The sequence below is a fragment of the Chinchilla lanigera genome, unplaced genomic scaffold (genome assembly GCF_000276665.1).
Source record: "Chinchilla lanigera isolate Chin_1 unplaced genomic scaffold, ChiLan1.0 scaffold00151, whole genome shotgun sequence".
Taxonomy (NCBI): Eukaryota; Metazoa; Chordata; class Mammalia; order Rodentia; family Chinchillidae; genus Chinchilla; species Chinchilla lanigera.
Genome location: NW_004955552.1, coordinates 1,671,552 through 1,685,913, shown reverse-complemented (window position 1 = coordinate 1,685,913; position 14,362 = coordinate 1,671,552). Strand labels below are relative to the sequence as shown.

The 14,362-nt window shown below is 36.7% G+C and overlaps 1 protein-coding gene across 10 annotated transcripts in view; it reads left to right on the top strand.

The window, feature by feature from the left end:
* Window positions 1–10,437, top strand: part of Pcm1 (pericentriolar material 1) — a 93,426-nt gene extending 82,989 nt beyond the window's left edge. For 9 of the 10 annotated variants that reach the window (XM_013508601.1, XM_005412198.2, XM_005412197.2 and 6 more), the window contains 8 exons: window positions 2,952–3,014; window positions 3,461–3,596; window positions 4,005–4,159; window positions 6,788–6,860; window positions 7,375–7,607; window positions 8,331–8,423; window positions 8,517–8,628; window positions 10,087–10,437. In XM_013508601.1, the coding sequence (XP_013364055.1) occupies window positions 2,952–3,014; window positions 3,461–3,596; window positions 4,005–4,159; window positions 6,788–6,860; window positions 7,375–7,607; window positions 8,331–8,423; window positions 8,517–8,628; window positions 10,087–10,112 (891 nt within the window). In that variant the 3' untranslated portion in view covers window positions 10,113–10,437. Of the gene's footprint in view, window positions 1–2,951; window positions 3,015–3,460; window positions 3,597–4,004; window positions 4,160–6,787; window positions 6,861–7,374; window positions 7,608–8,330; window positions 8,424–8,494; window positions 8,629–10,086 lie in introns of those variants that run through there. The other variant, XM_013508600.1, reaches the window with a different exon arrangement.
* Window positions 10,438–14,362: the final 3,925 nt, after the last annotated feature.

The following is a 14,362-nucleotide window of genomic DNA, read 5'->3' as shown; positions in this document are numbered from 1 at the left end:
ACCCACTTCACTTTCTTGTCACTTATTCAGGCCTTTAAAGAGGAGGGGTGAACTGGGATCCAGTCCTTGACCAAGTGCCTGCAAGGGCCATTGCCAGCCCCCGTAGAGTCTCCAAGAGTATATATCACCTTGAGTCGCCCCAGCCAGCAAATACCTTTGTTTATTGGTTAGGAATTTAGTTTCACATCCGTGTCATTTTCTTCTGTCCTGGCAAATGACTTTTGATCTTGTGAAATAGAAAATTTGTTTCTCCTCAGTATAAAGCTAATTAGGAAGCTTTTTTCCTAGACTTGCACTCTTTTCTTGATTGTCTCATTATGGAGGGAAAGCAAGCCGAGACTCAGACTGAAAGAGATAGCCTTTCTTCCTTAGAGTACAAACACATTGAAGCTATCTGCTTTGTACTTTTCATAATGTTTATATTCTAGACATAGTTCCTTTCAGTCATTGCTAAAAGTTTAAGGAAAAGAAAACAGCAAAATACCATAAATTATTGGAAGGCAGTCACCTTTCGAACTGCTTTAGAGTGGTAGTCTCATAAGCGTCTTAGAGGAGGTGAAATACGAGCTAAGACAGGAAAACCAGAGTAGTGAAGGTGAAGAACTTTTCATGTGAAAAAACGTGTGTAATGACTCTGAAACAGGACTGAGCAGTTGGAAAACAGAAAAGGACATGGATGCAGAAGAACATGAAGTGCAGTGGTGATGTTACAGGGGAGTAACTGCCCTCCTGTCAAATAAGCCAAGTTCGTGTCTCAGGACATCACAGAATGAAGCTGAAGACAAATGATGTTAACAGTGGGAAAAGTTTTATTGAGCGAAAGCTCCTGAGAGGCAGGGCGGCAGGGGAGGGTCCTGAAAGTGAGTTGCCACTGAGACTTGTCTGGGGTATTTTGTACAGTAAAATCACATCAAAGGTTACTTTGGGTCAAACTACAATCAACTTATAAGATTACAATACCGTTACTTAGCTAATAACTGATTTTGTAGGAAAACAAGATGTGTACTAAGGGTGGATAGCATGGAGCTGAACAAAGGCATTTCTGGAAGGGGTAGGAGCCAGAGTCAGTGTTCTTGTCATCCTTTGACATGATGATTACGTTGTTTCTATGTGTTTGTTACATTGCTTAAGCTTATTGGACCAAATGGTGCCCATTACAGTACAGGCTTGAGCTGTTGTTTATCTCTGGAGTGGCTCTCAGGCCTAACCATCATGTCTCCATCTTGCTGCCTCATTTTTATCGACTCAAGCCTGGACCACAGGCCTGGTTTGCCTCATTCGCTATTCTGACTCTATCTTGGGACAGGTCTCATTCTAACTGCTTGGCAGTTTTTACCTAACTGAGCTATCTATAATAGTACGAATGTAGAACATGAGAGCACAAAGATACGTAAGGTCAAGTTATGAGGCCTTAGAAACTACAGTAAGGATCTCCTTTCCTTTCCCATCATCTTTTTTTTTTTTCTTTTTCCTTTTGCTTTTCAGCATGATGAAAACCCATGGAAAAGATTGAAATAGAGGAATTACATAATCTTTTTATCAGAGGCCTGACTCTGGTGGTCCTTGCAGACCAGGTCTGGTCATGGGGAGAGGGCACAGACAGATACAGAGACAAGAAAGGAATTTATTCTTGGTTTGGCCAGACCAGAAAGACAGCTAGAAAACAGTCTTCCCCAGTGGAATAGCTCTAAGATTCTATAGGGAAAGGACAGAAGCTGGAAGCTGAGAGGTGCACATTGTATAAGGTCAGGCTGGGGCTCCTGCAACCAAAGAAGTATGCATGCACAGGCTGCACTTCTGATTTGCTGGTCCCATCTGCCCCAGGGCTTGTAGAGCAGTTTCCTTCCCATCATGAGATAAATCTGGGAAGGAAAAAGCAATTTAAAGAGAGTAAGTTAGAAGGCCAGACAAGGACCATGTCTTTCTTTAAATCTCCCAATTTTAAAGGCACCTGTTGTAATCTTGTGTGCAGTTTAAAAGAAATTATCTGGTTAATGTATTCAACAGATCCTGTACAGATAGAATCACTGAGACCAGTTTGGGTTTGAGGGGGTGTTTTTTTGGTACCAAGAATTGAACTCAGGGCCCCACACTTGCCAGGCAGGTGCTCTGCCACTGAACTACATTCCCCAGTCCCAAGACCAGTTTTAGGAGTTGAAATGCTTCCCCGTAATCCCAGCATTCAGAAGGCTAGGGCAGGAAGATCGCTTTGAATTCAAGGCCAGCTTGGGCTACATAGCAAGACCTTGTCTCAAAAAAAAGAGTTAAAATTATCCATGTAAAAAATGATAAGCTAATGTGTTTTAGATTGGTAGGCAGCAGTGGATACATTTTAATAATTCAGTCAGTAATACATTCTAATGATTTGAATGTGGATAATGAAACTAAACGAAGGCTGATTCCTAATTTCCTGGTTTGTGAATGAGGATCAGTCAACTGTTGTTTACTGAGGCTGAACACTAAGGAAGGGATGAGTTTAGGAGAAGGAAATGCAGGCTTTTTGGTTCTGTCTTGTAAGCTTTAGATGCTTTTCATGTTTCCAGCAAGTAGTCAAGTGAGGAGTGTTACTTTTTGTTTTTTCGGTTTTAAAGATTGAGGGAGAATGTGGCAACTACAGGGCAGTGCCACAGGCCTGTAATTCTAGCACTCTGAGAGCCTAAGGCTGGAGGATAGCAAGTTCCAGCCCAGCCTGGGTAACTTAGCAACTTAGTGAGACCCTGTCTCAAGAAAAAATTAAAAATGGGGTGGGGGTGGGGCTGGGGAAATGATGTAATGAAAGGTCCTGGGTTCAATCCCCAGTGCAGTAATAATTAATTAAGATTAAAATAGTTGACTTTATATTTCTAAGAAAGTATTTGTATAATAGTTTTAAAAACAGAAGCAACACTTATTAAAGTTTACTGAATTACCTAAATGTTTTGGTAAATTCTGTTTAATTTATTTGCTAACAGGCCAAAAGGATTCTTGAAGGAAGTCACAGCTCACCTGTTGGAGAGATTGATGATGAAGACAAAGTATGTGTTGATTAATTTGTGCCTATAAATAATGCTTTTAGAACAAAATATGAAATAAGCCTAATAGTTTCTACCTTATAAGATCAGACTTCTTCGTTCTGAAAGAATGTTTTTCTTTTAAAAACAAAACTAGTGGGGTGTGGAGGCACATACCTATAATCCAGGTGCTCTGGTAAGATGAGGCAGGATGATCGCAAGTTCAAGCCCAGCCTGGGCAATTTAGTAGTTAGTGAGACCATGTCTCATAATGAAAAAGTAGAAAAAAGAATGTAACTCAGTACAGAGGTCCTAGGTTCAATCCCCAGTTCCAAAAACATTTTTAAGTAGACTGTCAAAAATGACGTTTTGTATTTTTCTTGCATAATGATCATTACTTTCATAAGAGTTTACTGTATACCATTTTGAAGTACTTTAAGGAATTAGTTACTCAGGTTATTTGCTACCAGGACAAGGATGAAACTGAAACAGTTAAGCAGACTCAGACATCTGAGGTGTATAGTGCCGAAGGTCCCAAAAATGTGAGATCTGACATTTCTGATCAAGAGGAAGATGAAGAAAGTGATGGATGCCCAATGTCAATTAGTAAGTGTAAAGGCTGTATGCCACGTTTATACCTTATTTGTTTGTATGTCCCTTATTGAAAACAGTTTGGAGGTCTGTAATAAATACCAAATTGTCAAACTCTTATTTGAGTTCCAGGATGATCCTGACAAAATTACCTGGCCTCTTTGCCCCACAGTTTCTAGTACTTTATTTACTGACTTGAAGATTTTAGACATTATATGTAAAGCACCTATGGCATGCAATACATGGTAGCTATTCATTGTAAAGATTAAATGATGTAGACACAACAGTGCATACTTATAGTGCCAGATATTCTGGAGGCTGAGGTGGGAAAATTGCTTGGGTTCAGGACTTTGAGAGAGAGACCTCACCTCAGAAAAAAAAAAAAGATTAAATTTACTAAAAATTGTGTTTCAATCAACTCAGACTTGTCCAAAGCGGAAACTCAGGCTTTAACTAATTATGGAAGTGGAGAAGATGAGAATGAGGATGAAGAAATAGAAGAATTTGAAGAGAGTCCTGTAGATGTCCAGACTTCACTTCAAGCTAACACTGAAACTACAGAAGAAAATGAACATCAGGTATTCCAATGCAGGGCAGCACACCTACCACCGGGCTCATTTCAGCTACTAAAAGCAAGAGCCTTCTGAAAAGCAGCAACATTTACAGCTTTTGTCTTTCTTTCTTTTGTGAATACAAATCATGTTTAATATACTAATGAGAATCTGAAAAGAATTACGATGTGTTAGGTACATGTACCAACTCCCCATGATGAATGTAATTATGTTCTGCAAACGTGCTAATAAAAACAAAAAACTTGAGAATTCCGAGGTGCTGATTTTTTTATATTTAGTAATGTTTAACTTGAAAACACTTTATATTTGTGTAACAAACCTGTAAAACTCGTAAGATATTTTAGAAGATAAGGGTTATTAGTCTTTATATTTTTCCCTAGTCATTAATGAAAATAATGTGTAACAAAAATAAAATCACTTCCACTCTGCCTTCATGTCATTCCATTCCCAAGGCAACCCTTTGTACAGTTTCTTCTGCTGTTTACCCTTCCATATTTCTGCATAATGTGTATGTGTCTGTCTTTTGGTTAAATCTGTATATATACAAATAATTAGATTTAACCAAACTGTAAATATTACTGACTCCTGGGGCAAGTATATATTGTTGCTTAGCCTTGTACCTCTTTCTCCTGAATTTAAAGTAGTTCTTAATTTTTTATTTTCTTTGAGCATACACCCAACTTCCTGCTGTATCCTCCAGGCACTGCATAAACCTCCCAGCAGAATTTTCTTTATGAACTAAATTCCCCTGCTCCCCCACCCCCAGGAGGCACCTTCTTGCTACATTCTAGATTTGGCTGTTCTTTAGACCTGCTAAATAGCTACCTATATGAATCACATTTTGTCTGTGTTCCTTCTCAGATCTCTCTTTCTGGAATTTAGTCTTTTGCCTTTCTTTTGGTTTACTACCTCATTTTGAAGGAATATCCTTAACTCTCTAAAACAGAATGCATAGGTGAAAATTTGGTTTGGTTCAGTGGTACTAATAACTGGACCTATTTGAGAGAGGGTCTCCCTGAATTGCCCAGCCTGGACTCGAACTTGCAGTTCTCCTGCCTGAGCCTCCCAGAATGCTGGGATTACAAGCATACACCACCATGCCTAGGTGAAAATATTTTCCTTCAAGTCTTTTAAAGCACTGCTTCCTACTCTCGTTCCCAGTGTTGCTATAGAGATCTACCATGTCTTTCTTAGTTCTCATCCTTTGTATCTTTTTTCCCCCCACCCTATTCCAAAAGCATTTTCCCCCTGAAGTTCTGAAATTTTAAAATAATGTGCATTGTTACAAGTCTTTTTCATTTACTTAGTGGGTCTTTTTGATTTATATCCCATCCTGCAATTTAGTAATTTTATTTTTACCAGCGTTTCTCTTTTTTCCTTCTGGAATTAATATTATTTGATCTAATGGATTGGTGATCTTATTTTCTCCTCTTTCCCTTTTATCGTGTCATTGCTGTATTTTATTTTATTAAATTTTCTTGGCCTTAAAACATAAGAAATTTTTATTTAAACTGCCACCTTTCTCATTTCTAAACACTTTTTTTCTGGTTGATTTCTTAGAATGCCCTGTTCTGTAATGGAAGGAATAGCGTGTCTTATCCACCTGGAGACTTGCCTCAAATATCTGTGCAACCTTGGCTATTTATATCAAAGAGTGATATACCTGAAAGATGGTTTGGGTTCTTTGGAATTCCCTTTGGACTTCCCTGTGTTTGGGTACATAGGCAGCTTTCTGATAAATACTCCCAGTGTCAGAATCTATTAGTCGTCTTTGGAGTGTTTTAGTTTCTTTCTTCAAAGAAAAAGTTCTCCATTCTTCTCCTGCCTGGATCATATAAACTGCTATTCTGGAGCAAAATATGAAAATGAGGCACAGTGTGCCACCGTTGTGCAGACTTGCACTAAATCTACCGTTTTCATTATGATGGTTTACCACATTCTGATTTGTGCCCTTTTTATTCCACCCTTCCCCCCTGTGCGACATTCCCTAGTTTAGTTTCTCTAAAGTGTAATTTCCCATTTTCTGTTGACGTTGGGCATGAGAACATAGGTGTCCACATTTTTCTTAAAAAGTTTTAAACATCTACCACCCGCACCCCCTTTTCATCACGAAACCCTTCACCATCATACTTCTTTCTTATTAGAATCTGCTACTTCTAATTGTAAACTCAGTCTCAGTTTTTGTTCCCTCCTCTTGCTGAAGATACATCGCATTGTTCATCTTCCTCTCCTGGACAGTTCAGTTTCCCATTCACTTAATGTTTACTGTATAGGAGTACTTACTTTTATTTAAGGTAGTCTGAGAAAAATACTTTTAAAAATATGGAATCTCTTGATTCCAGTTCTGAATTGTTTTGAGTTTGTCCAAGAAGAAAAGGAAATCATTTTACACAACCATCTTGTAATTACTACCAAACCCTCCTTGAAACACTTTTAGAAGATATTCTAAGTTCCCTTTTTGAAGCTCTCAGCTTAGACAAAAAACCACATTTCTTTTATAACATATCTTTTATAATATCATACATTATCTCTTTTATAATAACCATCTCTTTATAATAACATCTTTTTTATAATAACATCTTTTATAATAACATATATTTTAAGACCTTGCTATTAAAACATTTTTCATTTTAGGTTCTACAACATGAGCTTGAAAAAACAGCAGAAAACACAAAGACCACATCAGAACAAGAACCCGCTAGTAAGGGTAAGAAATCTAAATAAATGTTCATTTTAAAGATTATCTAAAGTATCTTTTATGTGTGTACACCTAAAAAAAAGTAAATTCCTAGCTAATGTAATTTTGAAGGTACTTTGGACTTGATGTGTATCTTTCTTCTCCCAGTAAATCTTTTGTAGAAAACATAAGAGGGCTTTGTTTCTGCAAACAGCAATTTTAAAAGTTGACAGATATTTACCCATACTGAAAAATTCTGCCAAGAACATCTTTAGATATAAACAAGGGGGATTTTTAAAATTCCTGGCCCTTACTCCTGAAAAATCCTGATTAGGAATCAGGTAAGTTTCCAGAATCTAATTTTTAAAATGTTCCAGATGGGTCTAATGAACTAAGTTTGACTAAGAAAATTTTGTAACTGCCTTTTCTTTTGGATCTTCCGTGTCTTTCAGTTGCTGTCATTCATACATACTGTTTTTATTTAATAGAGAATAAATTTAACTGCTGTCATTACACTGATGTTAAGACTTTCTTTTAATGACAGATGACCAAGATAGCTCTCCTGTGAAGCCCTGTTATCTCAATATCTTGGAAAACGAGCAATCTTTAAATACTACTATTGATTCATCTCAACAACCTAACCCTTTGCCGTTACCTTTACCTGAAATTGAAACCTTAATGCCTAGAGTCAAAGAGGTTAAATCTGCTCAGGAAACTCCTGAAAGCTCACTGGCTGGAAGTCCTGATACTGAATCTCCAGTGCTAGTGAATGACTATGTATGTATCATTTGTACTTCCACATAATTTTGCTTTTCATTTCTGTGCATATTTCTTTATTTTCAGGTTAACATTTTGTGCATATAAACTAAACTCTACTTCGTGTTTAGGTTTAGAACCTGTCAAAACATTTTTATTTCTTATTCATACTTAAATTTTAACAAAAGAGTGATATTGAATTACAATGACCATCTCAAAATTTAAAAACTATCCTTTTTATAGCTTTGTAATTCAGGTACTTGGTAGAAAGTTATACTTTTGAAAGTCAGAAGTGAGAACTAGGGTAAGAAAAGAATCAAGTTTAAGAAAAACACAGTTTGATGTTATTACAGAAGTGAATTACTAAATTCACACCATGTTTATAATTGAATCTCAACAGTTGAAAAGTTTGTAAATGTTTACTTATATTCTTCTGGGTATAGCTCAGGTATATTTTATAAACAAAAAACAAGAATTGCTTCTAGTTGCCTATCTTGTGTAAACTGGCTTTTTTTTTTTAACGGGGAACAAAAACTCCCAGTGATGTGCTCTCACAGCTGCAGATACTCTTGGGAACTCTTAGATTTCTGATTTACTCATGTAAGTATGAAGATGGAAGAAAATAAAATATGATGGACTTACTTGTGTGTACTTACTTATCAATCTGTTTCTTGGTATGGAAAACTTAGATTTAGATCCAGAGATAGAATGCACCTTTAAAATTAAATATAATATATCTTACAGGAAGCAGAATCTGGTAACATAAGTCAAAAGTCTGATGAAGAAGACTTTGTGAAAGTTGAAGATTTACCACTTAAACTGACAATATATTCAGAGGTATGTGGCTCCCTCTAATTAAACTTGTCTTTCTGTATAATAGAAACTGTTGAAGTGAAAAATTATTTCAGGCTTTACATTTTTATTCTAAAGGCAGATATTAGGAGGAAAATGGTAGAAGAACAGAAAAACCATTTATCTGGTGAAATATGTGAAATGCAGTCTGAAGAATTAGCTGGAAATTCTCAGGCACTAAAAGCACCTGGTAAGAGTTACCAATTTTAATTTTATGTTGAAAAGTATTGAATCATGCATGATCCTGTCATTTTGGCTTATTTTTAAAATATTATACTAGTACCTGGGAAATTGAAGCCTAATACTAGAAAAGAGTCATTCTGGGAAAATTTTAGTTCAGCTGCTTAATTTATTGATTTAGTGATAATAATTTAATGATAACATAATTCTGTTTTTAAAATCTGTAGTTTTAGCAGGGTAATATATAATATACATGAATATGGTTTAAGAAAAAAAGGTACCAAAGAATTCCAGGCATGGTGGCAGCACTTGGAGAATAGCAAGGCCAAGCACAGCCTGGGAGACTTAGGGAGAGCCTGTCTCAAAATTTAAAAATAAATAAGTAAATAAAAAGAATAGCGGATGTAGCTCAATGCAGAGGCTCTGGATTCAATCTTAGGTGCTACAAAAAGAAAACTTAACTGATAAGCAACAAGATCCTACTTCTCATTATTGTTCTTTTGGAGAAAACTATAATTCTGATATTTTATGATAATTTTCTAAATGTTTCAGACTCAAAATATTTCCCATATTCAATTTAGATCTCTCCTATGTTCCCATTATTTGAGTTTTTGTGCTTTTTAACTTTGTTACTTTAAAAAAGTACACATACACACAGACTTTTTATCTTTAGTCATTACCCTTCCTCTTACCTCTCTTTTATAACTGTAATACATTTTATATAGTTTTCTTGAGGTTGATGCCAGATAAATACCATCCATCATAGAGCCAAGAGATGGTCCCAGAGTTCCCTCTCTGGGTAGAATAGCACAGTGCCTGAGCTACTCATCAAGATCAAAGGGTTTTCTTTTGTTGTTCCCCAGTCAGTTCATTTGGTTGAAGTCTCATACATGAGTTCTATTTCTCTTTCTTTATTTTCCCCCTTTATTTTTTCTAATAATGAGATCAAGAGAAGGGTAGACTGTTCAGATGTCAGGCCTTCGGCTAGGACCCATTTTCAGCCCAGTTCTGCCTATCTGAGTACACTGCGTCTGTCTCAGCTGCAGCCTCTCCTCAGGTCCTAGGCTGCACCCCCAACCCCCGTTCTTTTCTGCTGTGCCTGTCTGTTTGGACTTCCTGGTTATTTTTTGTTGGTATCTCCTGTTCTGTTTTCTCATAACCTCTCTTCTTTTTTTCATCTGTTGGTCTATATTTAATTTTTTAATAATGTTTTTATTTTTTCTGGTAAGGTATTTTTGTTTGTTTTTTGAGGCAAGAAGTATCCACTTAATCTGTCATAAAGAAAAAGAAACCCTCTCCTGTTCTTGTGTGTTACCAGAAAACTTGAGTTAAATTAAAATTGCCATTTTAATAGTCTTATATTACAGGTAAACACTTTAATATGTGAGAACAATGTTAAAAGTCAATTTTTAGTAAGTAGTCTTAATTCAAAAAATGATTTATAAAACATTAATATTCTGTTTTTCAGAAACAGTGGGAACCCAGAGTCTATGAGATGTCTTCAGAAGTTCATCTGATTCTCTCTTTACCTAGTCAGTGCATACACAGAAATGATACTAAATAAACACGTTTTGATCTGTATAAAAATGTAAATTAGTTTGACACTGCATTTTTGATAGATGTGCTGATTTCTGCCCATGGCAGTTTATACATCAGAAACTGAATTCTGGACAGATTCAAGCCGTGATACACTGTGGGGTTATTGGGTTTTTTTCTTTTATCTTTTTCTTTTGTGCTTAGATTCTTTTTTTTCTCATTGTGATATTTGGTAATGTTAAATTTAAAATATAGTCTTAAATAAAGTTTGAACTTACCTGTATCTTTCTTTGGAAATTATGTTGAATTTAATACAGCAAATTGCTGTTCTGTGTAATTTTAGGCAACTCAAAGAAAGCAGGGGTCATAAATTAAATCTATTATTTATTATAGAGCCCAGCCATAGACCCATCTTTCAAATAATACCAGTGTTGCTGCTACTAAGTCCAGTGTTCCTGTAGGTACCTGTAAGTTTTATTCCTGTGTAAGAAGAGGGCAGGACTGGGGTGTAGCTCAGTGGTCATACACTTGTACAAGGCCTTGGGTTAGATCCCTAGAATCACCCCACTCCCCCCTAAAAATGCAGGTGAAAAAGATAGCCAAGGTACCTGTGAAGTTATCAGAGAACATTTGTTAATAATCTATATTTAAAATGCATAAATTTAGAACATAAATCATCAGCACCTAGAACTTACATAGTTATCTATTAAATGAATGTGTTCTAGACTTGCAAATCCTATGTATGTTGCCTCAGTTTAAAAATTAGTATGATAAGGGAATATTTCTGCAGAGACAAGTAACATTTTGATTAATTTTAAATGAAAGACCAGACTCATATAGGAATAAGTAGATTTAAATTATGTAACAGAACGTAAAGATTCTGTATGCTTTTGGACAAACTTGCCTTTGAGAATGATAGTTTAAAACCAAAGTCTAACCTTTGATTCTTTGTGTAGTTGGAGAAAAGCAGATTCACAGAAGTATTGAAGTACTGAATAAAGAAAATGTATAATCTATGACTTACCTAAGTAAACCAACTTTGAAAAGGTGATTTACTGTTTATTGTATTATTACCGTAGACCCAATTAGGCCTGACAAGAGGCAGTTAACAATGAATAAGCAGTCTTACAGATGCTTCCTTGAATGACATGTGAAGAATATGAAGTATTAAGATCTTAGTTCCAAAGTATCTTTTAAATTTAGAAACAGTTGTTTCAGATACCCAGTATAAAAAAACTTGTTGGACATTCTTCTAAAATTGTTACCTGTGTGATACTGTAGCATAAACTGTAATCTAGAATCAAGAAATATTAAATGAGGATTTCCCTGTGAGAAAATATACTATATTGCTACTTAGTTTAAATTAAGACAGACAGGGCTGGGTGTGGTGGCGCATGCCTGTAATCCCAGCACTGGGGAGGCTGAGGCAGGAGGATTGCTGCGAGTTCAAGGCCAGCCTGGGCTACATAGTGAGTTCAAGGCCAACCTGAACAGTGAGGCCCTGTCTCCCCCCCCCAAAAAATCAAATTATGTAAGATATATATATCCCAACCTTAATAAAACCCATTCAGAAAACTACCAGTCTGAAATGAGGAATTCTTACCTAGTTGGACTGACTCCAGGAAATTTGGAATAATAAATTACACTGTACATATACTCAAACGCTGTATTTTCTAAACTCTTAAGTAGGAAGAGGGGAAAACTTCATTTGATACTTTAAGCCAAGTGCATATTACAGCTGTCTTTCCCTGCATGCATATTAAGGAGATAGTGGAAGAATTGTGTTTAATACCTTAGTTATCACCATGGTACCTAAAAGCCTCATTAAACTAGCTTATTTGATGTATGTTATTGCTGCTGTCTAATTATTAGCATGGTACCTACAAACCCTATTAAACTTTCTAGCCTGTTGTCTCCTGTTTTAGTAGATATTTGAACCTGCTCTCACGCCCTAGATATTTTAAAAGAACTTATTCAGTGCTTTCTTTCCCTAGTGACTATTTCTAAAGAGTTGGACATTAAATATTCTTACTTGTCTTAATTTTTAAATTAACAGTTTGGTTAGAGGTAGAGGAAGAACATGTCAAAATAAGTGAGGAAAGGGCCTTGTGCAGGTTGAGATAATGCCTAAAATAATGAACTAGCCAGACTGGTGATACCCTTTATATTTTGTAACATTCAGTTTGGGCAGATGCTTTTTCACTGTTAATAAATGTATATCCTACACACAACCCTGAATTGCATTTTTATTTAAGTTGAAGTGCTTTAGAATTTATTTTGGAGTTGTAACTTGACAGTCTTAAAGTCTGGACATGGAAAATAATGACATTTTTACTAGCCCAGATTTATTCAGTTGATGAGAATTCTCTTACAGTGAATACATGTTTTGTCATTTCTTGATTATGTTTATTTGATGCACTGTTCTAAGAATGTGAATGTTGGATGGGATATAGTCATGTTAGTGTGGCTACAGGAGAAAATGAAAATGAGCCTTGGGAGGAAGAAGTTTGTTGTGTTTTCAGGTCCTAGCAAGCATGTCTGCTGCTTTCCCTTTGGGGTCATATAGGGAAAGCACATTTTGGTGAGGAGACAGAAAACATGAATTCGGCTAGAGTCTGTATTGAAGTTCTTAGGGGAAAGCAGGGCGGAGTGATCAGTTTAGCATTGGCCATTCCAAATAACTCTGGAGGGCTAGGGATATAGCTCAGTGGCACGGCACCTGCCTGCCAAATAATTCTGGAGGAGGTGGGCTATAACGGTGCTCTCTGCTGCCTGGTACCTTGCCCTGGGATAGTATAAAACAGCAAAAATACTAGCCTGTACAGTAGTTAAACAAGGAGATAGCTAGGACTGTACACAAAGGATTGGTTGGATTGTATGTAGAAGACCTGCTTCTGGCCTGACCCTTTGGCAATCTCTAAGAAAGAGCTAGAGGGCTGGGGACATAGCTTAGTGGCACAGCCCCTGCCTGGCAAGTGCAAAGTCCCAGGTTCGACTCCCAGTATCAAAAAAAAAAGAGCTAGAGCCTGTGAGGGGTGATCATTCCCTACTAAGCAAGTTTTTTTGAGATGTCAGAATATAAATACATAAAAGAGCATGATTAATATGTGTATAAAACATCATTTTTACTCCAAATAGTTTCGTTCCTTTTTTTTTTTTTTTAAAGATAAAAGGAGGGAAACATTAACAGACATACAACATTTTACAACATATCACAAGCACAATACAGACAATACAGAGTTACAAACAAAGTGGTAGGGAATTAACAATGGTGGTTGTATTACATATTGATATCTTCAAAGTGGCTTCTCATGAAAACAGATATAGACATGCAATACTGGTCAACCAAAGACTCATTGACAGTTTCTTTCAGCATAGAAATAGAAGACAGAAGAACAACCATGTTATCTATCCTGTATATACATGCATACAAAATTTCTCCTTCTTGTTCCTTATCCAGCTTACGTTGATACATAAACAGCTGTCACAGCAGCAGCGGCTCTGGATTTCACTTGTTTCACCGCACAAATGAAAGGTCGCCCAGTCACCCGGACTGGGAGAGCTAGCATTTCCTGTGTGGCGGTTGTGCAACTCTGATTGTTACTTTACAATTCTCTGTCTTTACATGTCTGTCAGCCACTTCGATTTCATTGCAGGTAAAAACGAAAATGACTTTCAAAGCTCTACACTGAAGTAATTTCCCCACTCTACCTCAAGTTTTGTTCTCCCCATTATTGAGTGCGCTCCTGTCACACTGCGCTTTTCCATCTGGACATCTGTGGCGCCTTCTCCGTGAAGCCCTCGCGGTTATTGTTCCCTCTGCTCTACAGATGCTCCTCCCTGTGACATGCTGGTGTTTTTGTGGTACATACTTACGAGTCTCTTCTTTGTCACATCCAGTCTTAACACTGCATGAGCGGAGGAGGGGCTCAGGGCAGCTAGTATGGGTTTGATCCCAAATAAGCCTGTCCCGCAGCTTGTCCTCTAGTTTATGCTGCATACTTGTCTTACCTTATTTGCTTGTTTTCTGTTTTGTTGAGAAGTCTACTGTTAACCTTATCAAGAATTTAAAGATAAATAGACCCTAAAGGTAAATAGACTTACTGGTGGTATTTTCCTATGGTTAAATGACTGGTTGACTAAGACAGGAGAAAGAATGTGCTGAAAGAGAAAAGGTAGCACTCATTTATTCTGTCAGTTATGTTAAC